The following is a 20,429-nucleotide window of genomic DNA, read 5'->3' as shown; positions in this document are numbered from 1 at the left end:
TTTAATTAGCCTTTTTGACTGACTGAAAACCGGTGCAGCTCCAGATATTCCAACTAAAAATAGGCTGTTTTGGAACCTAAACTATCGGTTCCCTTTGAGAACCAGAGAACATGTCTAACATACCCCGGATATCTCTTCATGGTCTGGCTTCAGTAAACCTAACAACTGCGTTCATGCTGAGCGGTCGTACGAAGCCGGTTATCAACTCATTACGTCAACCCACAGTTTCTGAATCTGGCCATGAGCTCATTCACAGAGAAAGAGCACCAGAAACGCAAACATCTGCAGAGCTGCATATTCAACACAAGAAGAACAAACTATGACCCTAAACCTATAAGAGGAATTCAACAATATAATGCAGGCTAACAGCTATACAGCAGCTGCAGTCAAAGCAGGAAGGAAAGCTGGCAAAAAACTGTATGAATATGTAAGTTGACAGGTTTATTAGTGTAGTATAAATAGGTCAGACTATAATTACAACTGTGTGTCATATTAAATCAATGTGTTGCTTTCATGTAGCTTATACTTAAGGTGACAATTTTCTTATCTCCGGAAAATAAATATCTCTCATCTTTGAGGCACTACAAACTATTGCCTTCCTAATTTAGGAGCATAAAGGAGTTTAAATTAACATCATCATGTAATCCTGGAATAAACTGACCAACATCATAACCAATAAGTCCCAGAGTTAAACCTGAAGTTGCCCCGCTAAACCCAAACTCTTGCTTCCTAGAATGGGCCTCTGATGCCAGTAAAATATGTGGGTGTCTTTACGGTGTAATGAGTGCAAAACTGGTGGAAACAAACAAGCAAAATGGAGAACTGTTTAACCTAATTATCCTACGAAACTCAGCTTTTAGTGGCATCCACTGAAACTTAACAGAAGATTGAAAGTTCTACTCAGAATTTGTTGGAAAGTTGGCAGCAAAAAACCACACAATTTATCGGACTAAAGAGTGCAACTGGTGCCATGGCCAAGGTTCACTGGAGGGCATTCGGTTCTGGAACTGGTGTGCAAACCAAATCGGTTCTCTATTAGTCAAAAATCAGAAAATACTCTAAGATGGTGCACAATCCATTCCCATTAAAACTGGTCATTAGCCAAACAAAGTCCAAAAGTTGTTCAGTCAAGGTTCTTGGTCCATTCCCTTCACAAATTAATGTCCTGGAAATAGTTTACTGATCCAACCCTGGAAAACTTTTCTTAATTTCCACTAGACCTAATGTTTGTTTGTGACCCTCAGAATAGTTTAAGTAATTGTACTGCGGCACCTTCTTCTCCAGTGACCATATATTCTGACGATGCTCATCATAAGCAATTCCCACTCTTACATGTTGCTCTCAAATCTTTTCTGCGTACATTAAAACTGTGTCTAGTCTATTTTCTTAATAATTGTGCTCAGCAATCACATTTTGCTGATGAAATAAAAGCTGACTATAAACCAGAACCAGCAGGGTGAGAGGGTGAAGGTACAATTAAAGGTTTCAGACAGAACTAACAAACCCGGTGTAAAAATATTTCTGTGTACCTACAGTAATGCCTTGGGAGCCAATTAGGCGAAGCTACGTGTGGTTGTAGAGGCCATGCTGGACGTTATTGTAATTGTGATTGTGGTGGATAAATTTATGTTGGAAGAGGGACGATTAATTAGACATAGAAAGAGGAAAACAAAGAAAAACACGACGAATAATCGCTGACTCTCATGTAATCATCTTATCCTGCATTGTTTGTGTACGTATTTATCCTGTAAATGTGTGTAAATATTCTGTACATGAATGTTTCTGTCACTCACCTGCACACCTGAAGCTCTGAGCGGTCAGCCCCTTCTCCACAGCCAGGCAGGTGAGGATACTGAGGAAACTGGTGGTGACCGACTGCCTCTTGGCTCTCTGGGCCTCCCTCTGCCTCCTATCCCGGGATGGTTTGGATCTCAGCAGCACCCCTTGGAGGCCTGGAGGTCCTTCTCCTGACTCTCTTCCTTCTTCCTGTGCAGGTTTCTGCGTTCCGACTGCTTCCCTCAGAGCCTCTACCCACTCCTGGGCCTTCAGCTGGTCATCTGCCCGAAGTCTGAGCACCTCGTTGGGGAACACGGCCTGGAAAGACTCCCCTCTGTCGGCCCACTGCTCTCCGTTCTCCGACTCCTGATCGTGCTGTACAGATAGACAGGACACCAGGGAGAACTGGTGGACGGGCTGGGAAACAGACCCCCGGCCTTCAGTAGGGAAGGCCTGGAGAGCAGACCTGGTCAGGACGAAGGTGAAGGCCCGCCAGTTGTTCTGATCCATGAGCTGGTGCAGCAGGCCGGCTTTGAGGACGTCTTGGCAGCGCTGGGTGAACAGAGGCAGGGTGGTGGGTCTGCTCAGGACGACGGGCTGAAGAGAGAGCGACGCCTCTGCAGAGGTGGGGGTGTCGCTGTCGCCGTCGGGCCGGGTGTCCAGCCCAGACGGAGAGGGCGACGAGGAGGGTGACATGGGCGCGGGAAACTTGGCGACCTGTTGGTTCTCAAGCCCGGTCTTGTGCTGGCGGTTCTCCTGCCTCGTGGGTCTGGCTGCCTGCACCTTCTCCCACATCAGCCGCCTCCACTCCACGGCCTCCCACTGGCTGGACGCCCTCAGCTGGAGACGCGTGCAGTTGAAGAACAAAGCCTGGAGCGTGCGCTGGTCGGCGGGCTGGGCGACCTGGCCGGGCTGGCTGCAGGGTGCTGGTGAGATGACGCTCTGGCAATGGGACAGGGAGTAGGCAGTGCCCAGCTGGCGGTTGGCGCTGCTGTCCAGAGTGTAGAGTCGCAGCTCGCAGGGCGTCAGCTCAACGTGGCAGGGAGTCCAGCGGCCCCGGGGCCCCTCACGCTGCTCCATCTCACCCTGCTTCACCACACTGCTGCTGCTTTTATCACCTGGACGGGGACACAGAGGACAAGGGGATCTTTCAGCTAGACAACCAGCATCAGTCATTTGATCGTTTTTGGGCTCAAATGTGCTACTGTGTCACTAAATCCATGTGAGTTTAATGAGTAAACAATATGTGTGATACGCTTTAAAGCATGAGTCAAATTCTTTTAGTTCTTTTAGTTAGCTAGCACTTTACTGACACAGCCTTACAGAATCAAGAGGTAAAAGGTAAAAACATGTCAATACAACATCAGCACAAAACAAGACAGCATTGAGACTTCATGTTCAAACTTTTAATCAACTGTACCAACAAATGAAGTTTGGATGGATTTTTGGCAGTTGAAGCTTGGAAGTGTAGCAATGATTCAGTTTGGCCAATATCGGAATAAAGTTCACCACATGAAAGTGACTTGTGGATGAACATTTGGAAACTTTCACATCACAGAACAAACCAAAGATTTCATCATTGTTAAGGCCCTCAAACCGCTGCATTGCCACTGAAAAAGAGGAAGAGAGAGAACCAGCTGCTACAAAGAGCAGGAAGCAAAAATTACAAGATACAGTACGAAGCTGGTGAAAAACATGAACTTTTAGCACTTTATTTGGAACAGAAAAGCCAGTGGACTCTGTTTTACAAGCTGCACTTATTTCTTGATTTACAGGTCAAAAGGCACGCATATATCATAATAAAATGAGGTTAAATTTGGTTCTAAAGTTTTTTTGCAATGTCTTCCTAATGGAAAATGTTCTTATCCATCAGCCACCTATCGTTATTAGCCAGTATCCATTCTAAATGGTCTGATCGATCACAAGAGTTGACTAGATGATGCATAACTCGGAAGAAAATTTCTCTACATGCAACTAAAATGGTTTCACTGGTCCAGTAGCTATACCAAGTGTCTGAAAAAGATTATAAATTTGCGATTTGTAAGCTGCGTTCCATAAAAATCCCAAAACACTTCAACACCACAAGCCTCCTCTGACATTTAAAGATTGGTAACTTGAAAAAAATGACAAGTTTTCAAAGCTAGCTATCACTAAGGCAGACTGAGAGCAAATCAGTTGCCACCTATGTCAGTGTTATTTATTTTATATATTTTTTTTGTTTCTTGGGTTTTCTGTGCACTTTACCGACTGTGGTCTAATATTTCCAATTAAGTGCAAAAATTCTTGGCTTGAAACACCAATTTGGCTAATTTTGTTGCAGGTTTTACTGTCTAAAGTTGGGGTAAATTGATAAAGGCTCAGTGTTTTGTAATATCTATTAAAACATTTTTGTTGCATCAGTAAAATTCATTCTTCTAAGTTGGAGTGTTGTGCACATTTGACTTTTAATTTTAAAGTTAAGCTCCAAGTTGTTCTCAGCAACAAAGCTTAGGCTCCTGTGGTTTAAGCTGTGTCTGTAAGAGAGAGTGATTTTGCCTGCCAATAAATAGTTGTCAATTCGTGACACTTTCTTTTGAAAGAAATTGACACTTGACCCTTTGATTCGTGATCGTCTTGGTTCAAACTGCTTCTAGTGGTCATGTTCGGCCTTGATGGGAGCGCTCTTTGGGGAAAACAATGAAAAGCCAGTTCAAACCTTAATATCTTGCTGCCTTCTGACCTGCACATCCTGAGCAGACAGGTTTATTTAAAAATAACAACAATCACTTATGCTCAGCTCCTAAACCAACCCGACAAACTGACTTAATTGCAAACCCCCACCGAAAACAGTCTAATTGACAGAAATTGCATTTAACGTGCTACATCAGTCAAGGAGGGAAAAGGAAAAAGCTAAATCCCTCGCAGCTCCTGTTAACTTAACGATGGAGAGTCCAGCGCCTCATCAATCTTATGGAAACAGCAGCAGACACGGTTTCACACTGGGTCTCGGACTTTGCATTTTAACCAACGTTTTGCTAAAGGAACAAATGAATATGCAAATAAGCCGAGCAGAACTCAAGCCAGGCTGATTGGCGGCGTTCACGCTTGGGAGGGTCGAGATGAGAATTAGGCATTGTGGCGAGAAAACTGCTCTGTTCAATTAGCCTTCATCTCTACCTGGTGGGTTCTGAGATCAGTTAGAGTCTAATAAAAACACACAAGCCTTCCACCACAATTAGCATGTCATTCTTTCCAGTGTTGCTAAATAACTCTGGAGTGCTGCTGCCGTCACGTCAGTTAAGGTGCAAACTTTTGGCTTAATATAACAACTGCTTTACAATCTAAAGTAAACACAACATGCAGACACACACAGGCACAACTCTCATTTGTTTTCTAAATTATATAGCTTATCCCGTTTGGGTCAAGGTGGCACAGCTGAACTATTCAGTGCACGCTAAACACCAAAGAAAACATGTTCATGTGTAAAAGGTAACTTTGGATGTCAGCATCTAAAACCTGCATCTACAGAAGTATTGTGGTGAATTCACAGGTTGAGCAAGGTCAGAATTTGGAAGGAAACGTGAACGTGAATAATGTGTCACAGTGCTTTAAAATTTAACAGGAAGTGAAAAAGAGAGGAAGCACGGATGCATATAAGTCAGCAGAAAGACACGGATGAGCGTAAAAGAGAAACAGGGTCATTCCAGGAAGCAGAATTGGTCACTTTGGTTGGTTGGTTGGATGTTTGGTTGTTTGGTACTTTATTAATCCCAAGGGAAATTCAAGATTGAGCCAATTGTTGATATACTTGGACTGATTGGAACAAGCTAGACAACCATTCCTAAGTCTATACTTCAATGTTGCTCTCATAAAAAGCTTTTCTTTATGAGACTACGTTTGACATTTGATCAATTATGTCACTTATATATCACCCAAGAGAGACATTTTAGTAAATTAAAGACAAACAGACTCACAAGCAAAAGCATTCATTATGCTGCTTTTTGTTCCATCTTTTTTTGCCTTTTTAGCACAAAGTTCGCAGCCAAACCCCAGTCCTTCCTTAGAGTAACGTTACTGTACAAATTTAGTGCGTCATAAACGAGAAGCAACAACTTCTCAAAATTAAAGCCACTGTGGAAGTGCTCTAAAGTTCACACCACTGAAGTTTGTTAGGCGCTGGCTTCGACAGATTTACGTTCAAAAAGTATCAACTTCTCTCTTGAAATGCTATAATAATGTTTCCCACAAGTCACCATGATATCATCTAAAGCTAAGTTCACTTCTTCTGATCAATGTGCTGGTGGTCCCTTTGAAAATAATTCCAAAATTAAGTAAATATTAGGTCCCAAAGAGAGGTGACATGTCTGGTCTGAAGTCGCAAGAGAATTCGAGCCACAGCTTTAGCATTCATTAGCTCGTTTCAATCAATTTTCAGTTCTTTGTAATTATGGCTTGTTCTTAGTTTAATTAACAAACCTTCAAGGGGTTATAATGTCCATTTCTTTTGTAAGTGAATGTTTATTTTCTTAATGGTTTCCAATTATAATGCACTTCATATGCAATTTTAGTATTAAGTAGAATATGTATAAGGCACAATTAGCTAACATGTTCCACCCATCAGTCATTACCCCTCCTCCAACCCACCTCTAATATTTGGAAGGTCCTCGTTCCAATCAGAGAAAGACCAGAAGGTCCTTCACTAAGCTTAAATATAAATATAAATTCTGCATTTATTCATCGTTATTTTAGTTCAGGTTCTACATTCAGCCCAATTTGATCTCAAATGGGCCGAACCAGTAAAATTACAGAAGAATAACCTATAACTAATAACTAAACCCAATAACTCAAAATTTTTCCCTTTGTTTTAGTACAAAAAAGCACATTCTAAAAAAGTTCACATTTAAGGAATTATCTTTTTATAAAGTATTATGAACAACCTGAAATTTGTTAAGAAAAATAAATTTAAACAGCATTGTATCTCAGTTTATCATTTACACATTACAACTTACTGATCACATAGTGTCTACCAAGGAACACAACATTTAGTCACAGCTATCTGGAACTGAATGAGATAGTATTTTATTTTAGATCAAAACAAAAACCAGATAAAAAAAAAACTAAGCAAAATATTACAAAAGCGAGAAACAAAATGACCAAAAATGAGACAAACGACATGAAACAAAAAAGAAAAAAATATTCGACAAAAAACCTACAAAGCGTCAAAAAAAATGGACAAACAACACAAGCGAGACAAAAAATCCCCCACAAAATAACAAAAATGCTACACAAAACAATGAATGAAGCAAAACACAAAGTGACAAAAATAAGACAAATAACACAAGCGAGACAAAAAGGAAACACAAAACCACAAAAAAAAATGAGACAAACAACAAAAGTCAGACAAAAAACAACAAAAACAAGACAAAATATTACAAAAATGAGACAGAAAATGACAAAAGAACAGGGGGAACCGGGGAACAAGGGCCGGTTTTGGTCCGCGGGCCGCATGTTTGACACCGCTGCTCTAACCCTTAGATTAGTGGACAACCTGAGCCAATGCTGCAAAAACAACTCTTCTGTCTCAGCTGTAAGGTTTATGCTCCTTTCAAACTGTCAGCGAAATGAGACGTGATTTGTGCGGTCTTTGAGTGATTCAGCTCGTCTTCAAGTTACTAAATCAGAGGAAGTTCTGATGAGTTTCATTATCGTAGGAAGGCAGAAGTACAAAAAAAAAAGACAAATAAGTGAAGCAACTTCAATTCTTTCGGGGGACTGTTTAATATGAGAAAACTTTATTACATTTGCATGTACAATACTGTCCGGTAAGATGTAAATGGGATATTTGTGGGATTTTTTGCTAAAATGAACTCACTGAGAAGAAAATTTTCTGCTTGCTGAGACTGAACGCATTCTTAGGAAGGTCTTTACTTATTTATGCCACTGGGTTACCGTCATTGGCTTCACACAATACTAGATTTTAATCTCTGCTCTGTTGCTTTCTCAATTAATTCCTGACAAACTATAACTTATTTTACAGTACACCTGCAGCTGAGCAGTCTAAGAAACCAGAGCCACAAAACGGTTTATTCATGTCTAAGTTATTACCTGCAGCTTATAATGAATTCATTTTACTTCAATTCAGATAGCATTAAAATTAATTTACTAATTGTTTTCTTTTTAGTGAAAAATGCCACAATTACCAGGGTGCCATCTTTTCTGATGAATGCAGCTGGCAATGTTACAAAACACAACAGAACTTGAATAAAAGCATCACATAAAGCCCTTACGGTGTTATATACGCATGCATCATCATTTCTATTCACCGTCTAAACATCCCCAGCTGTCACTAATGGAAAGGCAAACAGGCCACGTTTTTTTTTTTAATGTGAATGAAGAGACATAGCGAGGCTGAGCTAAATCACTCTGCCTTCTGCTTGTTACCGTCCCTTTCCTACTTCTCTCCTTTCAACGCACATCGAGCCAAACTAAATAGCCTGATGTCTATTCACACATATGCTAATACTAAATAATCCTGCCAGTATCAGGGGCCGGGTAATTGGGTTGCCTCTTCTCTCGCCTCATTTGAGTCCATTTGCTGACAGGATTACAGGCTATTATCCCTCAGGATCCCTCAGGATCTCCTTAGTCCTTCGGATAGCCAAAACACACAAACAAACGGTGTGTGTGTATGTTGGGCTGTCTGCCTGAATGCGGACTGTCATAGCACAGCTGTGTCATTTCAAGTTATCATCATCTTCTATCATTATCATACTCTTCTAAGACGGAGGGAGAGGACGCTGGCGTGACTGTCGCCGCTTCTCCCCCACCAAAAACTGCTAAAAACCTGCTGAAAATGCGCAGCTTTTAATCGTTTTAAATTATTTTAAAATTGTTTTTAAGTTTTAAAGTATGCAATGACTTTCAAGTAATGGCCTAAGCGACTAGGGACCAAGTTTCTCTTACCTTTGCTACTGTTCTCAAACCTCGACTAAGGACTGAGAACCCCTGTTGCTAACTGCCCCAGAGCTCTGCTACTGGATCCTCTGTCCCACTGTTGGAGATACCAAAGAAAATTTGCCGTGTCCAAGCCTCTGGATAACACGATCACTTGGGGGACACCAGCTAACGCCGGCATTAGCCATCTCCTCTCGGCGGCAACATGCTCAGGTACTCGCCGGCACGTCTCCTCGCCATTAACACCCGTGCTTCTGCCTCGGTGGACTCTGCTGTCATCAAGCAACTGGGAATCCTTCGCCGACCCCGCTATGTACATAGGGGGTCCCGTCGTGGATATATTTATTCCAGAAACGGTGGTGAGTTCATACCATCGTTCTGGTCCCGGCTCCCTGCTCGAAGTGGCGCACAGTCAAGACGTCATCGGAACACCGATAGCTATGGACCAATTGAAGCCGCGGTGAGGAGGAAGTTTGCTGAAATTCCTGGAGTGGATCATGGGACGGATTCTACCATCCTCTGCCCTTCTCCCCTGAACGGGATGAAGACAGGTGGAAAATCTGGAGTGGATTTTAGTGTTATTCGCCCACTGTCAAAATTGCCATCCCCTTCTCATACTAAGCTGGAACTGTGGAATGCCCAGTCACTGGGAAATAAAGCCTGCTTGCTTCATAATCACATTCTGGAAAATAGGATTGACCTCATGTGTCTTACTGAGACCTGGCACAAACCTGAACAATACTCAGAGTTAAATGAGGCCTGCCCTACTGGTTATGCCTACCTGGAGAGAGCCCGTACCACTGGCCGTCAGGGATATGGAGGCCTGGCTGTGATATATCGGTCAGACATCCGATTGACCCCAGTGCCAGTACCAAATACATCTACCTTTGAGTGCCTAGCATTCAAATGCGAGTATCCCACTTGGGTAACAGTAATCCTTATTTACCGGCCACCTAAGCCAAATTCACTTTTTCTCTCAGAAATACATGACCTATTAATGTCATTCTGTTCTACAACAACAAATATTTTAATTCTGGGAGATTTTAACATTCATGTGGACTCCTCATCCAATCACACTGTGGAAGAATTCCTGCAAGTGCTTGACTGCTTTGACCTGAAACAGCACGTTGATGTGCCTACACATGACAGAGGCCACACTTTGGATTTGGTGATAACAGACTCTCTTCCAGTGAAGAGCCTCCAGGTGTTTGACATGGGTGTGTCAGATCACTGTGCGGTGTCAATGGAACTACCAGCATCCTCATTACTTGATAAAAGCAAGAGGCAAATCTGCTTTAGGAATTTAGATAAAATTGATCAAGCTGCCCTGTCTGCTGATCTCAAAGAACTGTCTACAGACTTCACTACTGCTGAAGAAGCTGTGCAGTATTATAACACCAACTTGCACAGTCTTTTAGACAGTCATGCTCCAGTAAGATCAAGAACCGTCACTTACCTTCACTCAGCTCCATGGTTTACTCCGGAACTGAGGAAAGTAAAAACAGCTGGACGGATTCTTGAGAGACGCTATGTGAAATCTGGCCTTACTGTGCATAAAATTGCATATCGGGACCATCAGAAGCACTACTCCAGTTTGTTATCTGAAGCCAAATCCGTTTACTACTCCAATATAATTAATAAAAATTCAGGAAACTCAAAACAACTCTTTACAACCATAAATCATCTCCTAAAACCCAGAACATCCTCAATTATCTGTGCAACACAGGATCAGTGCAATAATTTCTGTGATTTCTTCTCACTCAAAGTGGACAACATTCGTGGACCTCTTTCCCGAACTACCCGCATGCCCTTAGCATCTGTTACTCCTGACCACAGCTTTGCGGATTTTGTGGAGGTGGAGGTGCAGGAGATTGAATCAATGCTTCGTCAAATCAAACCATCAACCTGTGCTCTAGACCCACTCCCTTCTTTTCTGATAAAATGCAACACTTCAGCTCTCAGCCCCCTCATTACCACAATTATAAACTGCTCACTCCGCTCTGGTCATGTTCCATCCACTCTCAAAACAGCGCTGATCAAACCACATCTCAAAAAACACAACCTTAATCCTCAAGACCTGGCCAGCTACAGACCTATCTCAAACCTTCCATTCCTTTCGAAGGTTCTGGAGAAGGTTGTAGCTGGCCAGCTCCACGATCATTTATCCACATACGCACTATACGAGAAATTCCAGTCTGGTTTCCGTTTAGCTCACAGTACAGAGACAGCCCTGGTCAGGGTCACCAATGACCTTTTGGTGGCCTCTGACCAGGGCTCTCCATCACTTCTCATCCTCCTGGACTTAACAGCTGCCTTTGATACAGTTGATCACAACATCCTTCTCCACCGACTACAATACAATATTGGTCTGTCCAGTACTGTGCTAGACTGGTTCAAATCATTCCTGGCAGGTAGAACTGAGTATGTGGTCCTGGAGGATGCCAAGTCAAGACCCCACTTTGTCACCTGTGGGGTCCCCCAGGGGTCTGTCCTTGGCCCCACCCTCTTCAACATCTACATGCTCCCCCTGGGCCACATCATTGGCAAGCATGGAATGTCCTTTCACTGCTATGCCGATGATACTCAGCTCTACCTGCACACTGACCCCACTTCCACTTCAGCACCATCAGCCCTGATAGCCTGCCTGGAGGAGACAAAGGCATGGTTAGCAGAAAACTTCCTTCAACTGAATGCTTCTAAGACTGAAGCCATTCTCATAGGGACCCCTCACCAGCTCAAATCCTCTCCCATCTCTGCTATCTCACTCTCTGATTTCTCCATTCCTCTCTCTTCCTCTGTAAGAAATTTGGGAGTCATCTTTGACCCACATTTGTCATTTGAACACCACATACAAAATCTCTGTAAAATTTCATTTTTTCATCTAAAAAACATCTCAAAACTCCGTCCCACTCTCTCCCTCTCCGATGCTGAGAAGCTGGTTCATGCCTTTGTCTCCTCCAGGCTGGACTACTGCAATGCCCTCCTCGTCGGGATCCCAGCAAAAAGCCTCCTAAAGCTTCAACACGTGCAAAACACCGCCGCTAGGATCCTGACGAGGACGCCCAAACAGGCCCACATCACACCTGTCCTCCATAACCTCCACTGGCTTCCAATCGCAAAACGCATCCAGTACAAAATCTGTTTGCTTGCCTACCAGTGCATTCATGGACATGCCCCGGACTACCTTTCAGAACTCCTAACCCTTCGCACCATCTCCAGACAACTTCGATCCACTAATACCAACCTTCTGTGCACTCCAAGATCCAACCTGAGAACAATGGGTGATAGAGCGTTCCAGACAGCTGCTCCTGAACTGTGGAACACATTACCACCACCCCTGAGGGCCCCACAGTCCCTGGAGTCATTTAAGAAAGGGCTGAAGACATTCTTATTTAAGCTCTAACATATTTACCATTTCTAAAGTATTTCTTTTAAATGCATTGTAGCACTTTGAGATTTTATATGTAAAGTGCATTATAAATTAAAGGTATTATTATTATTATTATTATTATTATTATTGCTTTCTCTGAGGATGCTTCAGCCTAAGTACAGCACACGCCCCGATCCGCAGCACAAATAGTCCAAGACTCCTGTCCTCCGAAAGCCTCTCAAAGGCTGAGAAAGCTTTTCAGTGAATGGACGGTCGATCAGAGCGAAGGAGGAGGAGGAGGAGGAGGAGGTGAGCGTGTTTCTGCAGGTAAGGGCCAGACTTCCTGTCTGGAATTAAGAATAGTCAATGAGTTGGTCACCAGAGGACGCGACATCGTCTTCAGTGAGCAACTCTCCATGCTGCAAATGCCCAATTAGGCAAATCCAACACGATTAAAGGGTCAGTTCACCCAATTTAGAAAACATACACAGACGAGCACGACAGCGCAATCACTCACAGTTGAAGAGAGAAACACTGATTACCTCCTAACAACGGCGCACATCAAGGTCGAGGACATATTAGACAGTAAATTAACAGTTTTTGTCGTCAGAGTGTTGGATGCAGGAATAAAAAGGCTGAGTAAATCTGACTAAATTAGAACGGGCGGGTGATTTGAGTTGGGCATCACAAACCAGTTCCAACTTAGAACCGGTTCAAAGTTCCAGTTTGACTCCAGAAGAGCCATTAAGAAAGTTTAATTTCGGTTCTGCTCATCAGTTTCTGAACAAAGTTTACATGCACGAGCAGCACTGTACTGCAAACACCTACTGTATATCTAGTGATTAACTGACCTCAGATCCTCAGGTGGATCCTTCTGGTCGTTCCAAAGTTGAGGTTTAAACCAAAAGGTGACCGAGCGTTCTCTACCAGGACCTCCACTTTGGAACGACCTGCCTGGAGATGAGACCTGCAGAGTCAGTAACTTCTTTTAAATCACTTCTTAAAACTCGCTTTTATAGATTTGCTTTCATGTGAAGTTTACTTTTAGCTTTATTTAGTTTTATTCTTTTATTCTGTATTATGTCCTGTTTATTTTAGATGTTCTCTCTGGTTTTATTTTACATTTAGCTGAATGGTTCTTTGGTGTGATGTCAACTCTCAATCTTATTCTTTGATTTATAAAACTGCCTAGTTCCTTCGTTTGTTATGATTGCTAATCTAGCTAATTATTCATTTAATTCATTGTCATTTTTACTATTTATTTTAACTTACTGCTCCGACTTGTCTCCTATATCTTGTCTGATTGTCTGTGTTTACATGTTGTAACTGCCAAAGCACTTTATGAACGCTGTTACAATATCTGGAGTCACAAATTCACTTCAGCTAATATCTACATGAGAATATACACAGATGCACATTGCTGATGTGAACTCACCCTCCTGCTGGTGGTTGAGGATCATGTTCTTCAGCGTGTTGCAGTCCACCGTGGGCAGGCCGTTGTCAGTGTAGGCCGACGGACGGTAGTTGACATCTGATCTGGACCGGTTGTGTCCCTTCTTGAAGGCCGAGTTGGACGAGGAGCTGGCCGTGTTGTTGGTGCACTCTTTGCTATGTGCTGCCAGGTCGTTGGTGGATCGCGCTCGGCTTCTCTTGCCGTGCCTCAGGCCCATCCCCAGCCCCAGCACGCTGAAGTTGTCGGCCCATGCCAGGCCCAGAGGCCCCACCTCGGGCTGCTCTCCGGTCAGCAGGCTCCAGACACCGCTGGAGCTCAGCTTCCCCAGCGCGGTGTTGGACACCTCCTGCAGCTGCTTCGGCTGCCTGGGAGGCTGGAGGTTCCCTGTCTGAGCCTGGCTCGGACCTTGGCCCTGCATCCTGTCCATGCAGTGGATGAAGTCCTCCGTGGCCTCCAGAGCCGGGCTGATGTCGCCCACCATGTCAAGCTGCTCCAGACCCTCCATGGTTGGACCAGGAGCTGAGCTGTACGTCTTACAACTAGATTATTTTCCAAAATGGGAGCAAAAATCCTGCTAGTGGCATCCACATGTCCAACAAACAAAACTAGCAGTCGGCTGGACAAAAGCAAGCCCTCTGTATACGCTGGCAAGCTAGAAAGAGAACATTCAAGCTTCACGAACTGCTGTCTGAAGCCAAGTCCTGCTCTCCACCTCGAGACAGGGCCTTCATCCAGTCTGTGAGTCTTCCTCTGGGAGCTACTGCAGCTTCATGCCAGAGCTGAACAGGACTGGCAGCCGCCCGGGACTCTCCAGTACAATCCAATTTGGGTGGCAAACGATGTTACGCAGCCAGATACACTCACTACGGGCAATGGAAAAACAGTAAATCCCCTCCGCTCGGGGGCATCAGCTTCACGATATGTAGCCTTTCGTCCAATCAGTTGGCTGTAAAGTCATCGGATGACTGTTTGTGGCTTTACTACAACAAAAGGGAAGAAAAAAAGAGGAAATAGTAAAGACGAAGCATGTGAAACAAGCACAAAGAATGAAAACACAGCTGGCAGACAGAGCACTACGATCAGTTTATATATAAATCCACTTCTAGTCCCGCATGTTTGGGTAAAATTTACTAGAGAGCTTGTATAAAGACAAAGGTTAGATAGTTAGGCCTGTACTTTAACTTGAAGCATCCTACTTCTACCCACCTACAGCATCTTCATCCCAATGAAATCAAAGCTTCACAGATTCCTCCTGATCCTCCTCCCTCACATGTCCGGATGAAATAATACTTGACTTCCTGGTCGGCTGCTTATCACTGAGCTGAGCGGACAGAGAGGAAGCCGGCCTGGGTGGGGTTCCCATCCATCTGACTGTCTCTTCTGATCCTTTCCACTCCTCTGTCTCTCTCCATACATATATATATATGTATGTATGTATGTGTGTGTGTGTGTGTGTGTGTGTGTGTGTGTGTGTGTGTGTGTGTATATATATATGCATAGACTTCTTTGTTTCTCATTGTGCTCTCTCACGTGCATTGATTTTCTTCCCCTCCACAGCTGAGCCTCTTTTACTTTTCTCTACATATGAATTATTTAACGATCATTACGACACTGCAATTCCATTTCTAGCAGCGATATATGCTGAATATGTACGATTTCATTTGGGATTATTTATTGGAGGTACAAAGGAAGACATTATCCTGACTCTTGTCTTTAGGGGCTTCTATTCTGGGATTTATTTTCTTAAATTTATGCTGCGTACACAAGTAAAACCATACAGTCTACTACTGCAGAGCACCAGGGCATTTAGTGCTACTAATAAACAGCACCAATATTACAGAGAAGCTGCTGACCTCAGCTGTGCTTTCACAATTTCAATCAACTTTGCTTCAAAAGTCAGTCAAAGTGTCTTCAATAAATTTAAGTCCAATTTTTAAACATTTTTCTTCATATTCTTTTCCATACTGCTTCACTTTTGCCAGGTTATAAAGCATTAGTTCCATTGCGGTACGTCTCACTAGCACTGACCAGGTTCTAATCGCTTTTTTTTCCCCACCAGGTATGATTGCATCCCAGCATATTTACCATGACATCATCGGCCTGCAGATACAGCTCTGACCTGACTGTGCATCGTCATCACGGTTAGTTACTCATCGAGCTTCCCACTGAACTTCTGTTGACTCATGCATGCTGTCCACTCCATACAGTCAACTCATGCAGGAAAGCACAGACTGGAGCACTTCTGAATAAAGTATAAAGTGATTCTTAATAAAAGGATGATATTTGTATGTAAATAAATACATATAGAGTCATGGAAAAACGATTAGACCATCCTTGTTTTCTTCAGTTTCTTGTTCATTTTAATGCCTGGTACCACTGAAGGTATATTTGTTTGGACAAATATAATGATAAAAACAAAAATAGCCGATAAGAGTTTAATTTAACACCTGATTTCTAGACATTTTCCATTGTTTTTTTGATCATAACCAAAATCATTTCAGCTCTTCCATCAGTAGCTATGGCACTGTTCTGCCAAAAACAGCTTTTAGACATTTCATGTTTTCTTTTCTGTCTGTTTCAGTCACATGATCCACACAGGAGTTAGTACTTGACTGCATGTTCTCCACCAGCTTCTGACATTGTTCTGCTGTCACAGGAGCCCATTCCTGTTGCAAAAATTCTGACTAATCTGCTTTGTTATTGGACTTGTGGTTCTCCATTTTGTGTTTGATTTTCTACAGGTTTTCAGTTGGATTTAGATCTGGTGATTGAGCAGCCAAGGCATGGTTTGAATGTTCTGGTTCTCCATCCAGGCTTTCACTGATCTTGCCATGTGGCAAGAGGCATTATCTTGTTGGAAAATCCAGTCATTGGAGGCAGGAAAGAGTTTTCCAGCTGATGGAAGAAGATAATTCTTTAGTTGCAGGTATTATCTGAGAGCTGACAGCTTCTGAGTTGTGCTATGGCTTGAATATCAGCAGGAAACCACTCTAGGTCTTTGCATGTGCTGCTGATGACATGAAATGTCCTCTTATATACCCTGGGAATACAATGAAGCTGAAGCATGTCAAATAGGACATAAAGTATGATGGAATCAGCTGTATTTTTTGTTGTGTTCATTGTATTCTTCAGGGAATATACCTTTAGTGGTACCATGCATTAAAATGAACAAGAAATTGAAGAAAACAAGGGTGGTCTAATCATTTTTTCCATGACTGTATATTTATGTAGGCAGTTGCATCTACACTCAGGCTGTAAACAATTCCATAAAGCACTGGATAGAAAGCTAAATGATTGTCATCACTGCAATGTTCAGAAAAAAATGACTTTCCTCAATTTTGACAACTTTCTGTCTGATGTTCAAAATGTTTTATCATCTTGCACTCCCTCCTCTAATTGATTGGGTACCGCAGTTCAGACAGACAGCGTTTGATCAATCTGCATCCTCAGTAGCAGCAGGGAGGTGAAATTCCACACCCAGAAACATTAGAGTCTCAGGAAGACTTGCAGCCTCAGGCTTCAGCTAAAGTCAGCACTAAAGGGTCACCACCAATGACTGCCTTGTATTCATTTATTAACTCACACTGGTGCGCTCTTTCATATGTGTTTTATGTAGTCTAATAGTGTTTCTCTGCATCTGTGTGTCTCTGTGTGGTTAATTTACCTGCCCAGGGACAACAGATGTAAATTATTTGCTAGCTAACTCTAATAATAGCATCCTGTTCCTGCAAAAAACCATTATTAAATGAAATGAAAAATGTCCAGAAATTGTTGCCGATCACTAAATATGTCAACTAAATAATTTTCAATCTTACCTCTATTGCCTAAATGCGTACATTTTATGCAGTACTAGATTGGATTTTTTTCTGTATTTTTACTACTAGTGCATTCAAAATGTGCCTGTCAAAAACAAGTTGATTGCTCGGCTTTGGAAATTACAGCTTGCTGCCTCTCGGTATTATCAACCAACCACTGCTCAGCCAAACTACTTCACACTCAATTACTTACTGCACCACACCAGCTCAAAACATTGACAATAAAACACAAATTAGTAGACATTTGCTGGTTTATTGATTAACAATTTATCCCAAATAAACACTTAAAATAGTTTCAACAATCATATAATCATAAAACACAAATTAATTGACATTTGCTGGTTTATTAATTAACAATTTATCCCAAATAAACACTTAAAATAGTTTCAACAATCATATAATCATCATCATGTAATTTTCTCAGTGTCGCTGCTGTGCTATGAAGTTAATCATAATGGCAGAGATAAACAGGTGCCTGATCAGAAAAATACTGGACCTTAAATTCAAAAGGACATATAAATAAATAAATAGTATCACTGTATGTCAAAGCAACTGAAGAATCTGTACTTTTACTTAAATTCTTTACGTAAAACTGAAAATGACTATGACGTGGATCCACTTCATCGTGTAGTAAGGATCGCTACAGAAAGTTATTCCTGCCCATTGCAATCCTGCTGCACAATGACTGAGACTTATCTTCTGAGAGCGCTGCACATTCAACTTTACTTTCTATACTAAACTATGATTTGCACTATGAGAGTCTTTTTCTAAATCATTTTCATATTATTCTACATTGTTTTTAGAGACAAAACTACATAAAGAAAGACAGACGCTATGCATAATTATACACATACAATATGATAAGAAAAACGTTACTGATCATTCATTGGGATATTCACGTTACAGCAGCTACATAGATTAGACATGTCAGAAGCCAGACCAGACATACAACACAACAATACAGCTAAAAATAAATATATAATAATGGCCTTTTTCAAATACAGATGTGACACTGGCATTATGAATATATATATATATGAATATACACAGGTCTGGCATGATGGATAATGTACCCCAAAACAAAAAAACACACGGTGTGTAGAATAGCGTTTACATTTATACAGAATATTCAAGGCCATTCATAACCTCGTCCCCCCCATATCTGTCGGACCTCCTCCATGTTCCTACACCTTCAGATCCTCCTCTATTCACCTGTCTGTCCCCTCCGCCCGTCTCACCACCGTCTCTGGAATTCACTACCACCCCAAATGAGAAACATGGACTCATTCCTCCATTTCAAACCACAACTCTAAACACATCTGTTCAAAACTGCATATTCCATCTGATGCCAAAAGTGCCCTGTCTCTACTGTTTTTGTTTTTAAATTTGTAATGTGTATTGTGTATATATATGGAAATGTTTGTTTGTACGGTGTCCTTGAGGGCCAAGAAAGGCAACGTCAAATAACATGCATTATTATTATTGTCAAGAGAGAAGTGTTCCATGATGACTGCAAATTTAGAGCTGTAACAGAAAAGTCTTCAATTATATCTTGATATGATGAGTTTTACTCTATTCCTGAGAGAAATTATCCTTCACTCAGCTGTATTTTTATAGACACCACAAGATAGAATTTTCTAAATAAAGCATGGATAGCCTTCTGTACATGGAGCCTTTGACTGCATCAAATGTCCTCACCTCTAGCGCTGATTAGCTTGTTTGCTGTTTAATTTCTTAAACAGGGTTCAACAATAATGCTACCTGAGTTTAAAGAGGTTAGCAGCTATCAGTGATAATAAATTACCTGGTTTCACCCCGAGCACTGCCTGTTAGTGTGTCTGTCTGCTTCCAAACACTCAGTCAGCAGTAATAAACACAGACAGAGGTGAAGGAGGTCACACTTTCCCACAGCTACACTGACTTACAACATCGGTGCGGTCACTAAAACGTCTTACTTATAACGACACAAAGACTAAAAACCCTCCAAAACACCCAACATCTCTGAATAATTCAGAAATCTGGCTGAATACGGCCCGTATTTATCGCCGGCTGATGGGGCTAGTCAGCTAGCAGCTAACGTTAGCATCTCTCCATCCTCCATTAATGTCGTTTTAAAACTCAATAAAACTCTCCAGTCATTAAAATCACAAATATCACAACTACCTGGCGCTGCACTGCTGGTTTTTGATGGTCAAACTGGCGTCACTAAGAAGCTGAGAAACAGAAAGCGGCACTCACCTTTCTGTGTTTACCATTATGTCATTTCAGAGTCCGTCAGCGGTAAAGACGTCCGAGGGCAACTGAGGCCACCGCATGAAGGTTCCGCCTAATGTTTGCACACAACAGTGTGTCGCAGTGGCGGGGTTAAGTTACAGTTAAATCTCATAACTGAACATGACAGAAAGTCTAAAGGCAGCAGAATCAAATTAGAATCGAGCTTACTTTTTATAGCAATGTTAAAAATAGCCTGTTTTGACCAACATGTTATAAACGAATCAGCAGCAAAATATGATGCACAGCTCAGTATCTCTGGTTTTCTTGGGGTGTTAATCACTGCTAAGAACTACTCCAGGATTTTTGTCAACAATAAATCCTGCTGCCTCAGAATGCTGACTTCTCCTGGTGATTGATTTTGAAGATCTTTAACATTTAAACACAGTCGCGTCTTAGACTCTGGCCCATGAATTATGACTTCAATTACATTTCATCACTATTAACCAGCAAAAGCTGCATTAGAAAATTCAAAGTTTCCCCAGAGATGTTCTAGGAACCATTGTAATGTTTACCTGATAACTGGAATTTGGTTTTATTAAGTTACTAAAGAACTAACTGAAGAACTAACCAAACACCTAAAGCACTAACTAAAGAACTAAATAACTAACTAAATAACGAACTAAAGAACTAACTAAAGAACTAACCAAATACCGAAAGAACTAAACTCACTAAACAAATAAAGAACTAACTAAAGAACTAAAGAACTGACTAACTGAAGAACTAACCAAATACCTAAAGAACAAACTAAAGAACTAAGTAACTAAAGAACTAAAGAACTAACTAAAGAACTCTCCTGCTGCCTCCGAAT

The 20,429-nt window shown here is 41.9% G+C and overlaps 1 protein-coding gene across 2 annotated transcripts in view; it reads right to left on the bottom strand.

Annotated features, from left to right (window-relative positions):
• plekhm3 (pleckstrin homology domain containing, family M, member 3) overlaps nt 1–19,672 on the bottom strand; it is a 55,862-nt gene extending 36,190 nt beyond the window's left edge. Inside the window, exons 1-3 of one of the 2 annotated variants that reach the window (XM_023295421.3) lie at nt 19,586–19,672; nt 13,515–14,512; nt 1,794–2,894 (exon numbers count right to left, since the gene is read on the bottom strand). In XM_023295421.3, coding sequence (XP_023151189.1) covers nt 1,794–2,894; nt 13,515–14,037 — 1,624 coding nt within the window. In that variant the 5' untranslated portion in view covers nt 14,038–14,512; nt 19,586–19,672. Of the gene's footprint in view, nt 1–1,793; nt 2,895–13,514; nt 14,513–14,738; nt 14,833–19,585 lie in introns of those variants that run through there. The other variant, XM_023295422.3, reaches the window with a different exon arrangement.
• Nucleotides 19,673–20,429: the final 757 nt, after the last annotated feature.

The sequence above is a fragment of the Amphiprion ocellaris genome, chromosome 11 (assembly GCF_022539595.1).
Source record: "Amphiprion ocellaris isolate individual 3 ecotype Okinawa chromosome 11, ASM2253959v1, whole genome shotgun sequence".
Lineage (NCBI taxonomy): Eukaryota > Metazoa > Chordata > Actinopteri > Pomacentridae > Amphiprion > Amphiprion ocellaris.
The sequence above is the reverse complement of the archived record's forward strand: the minus strand, read 5'-3'. Positions and strand labels throughout refer to the sequence as shown.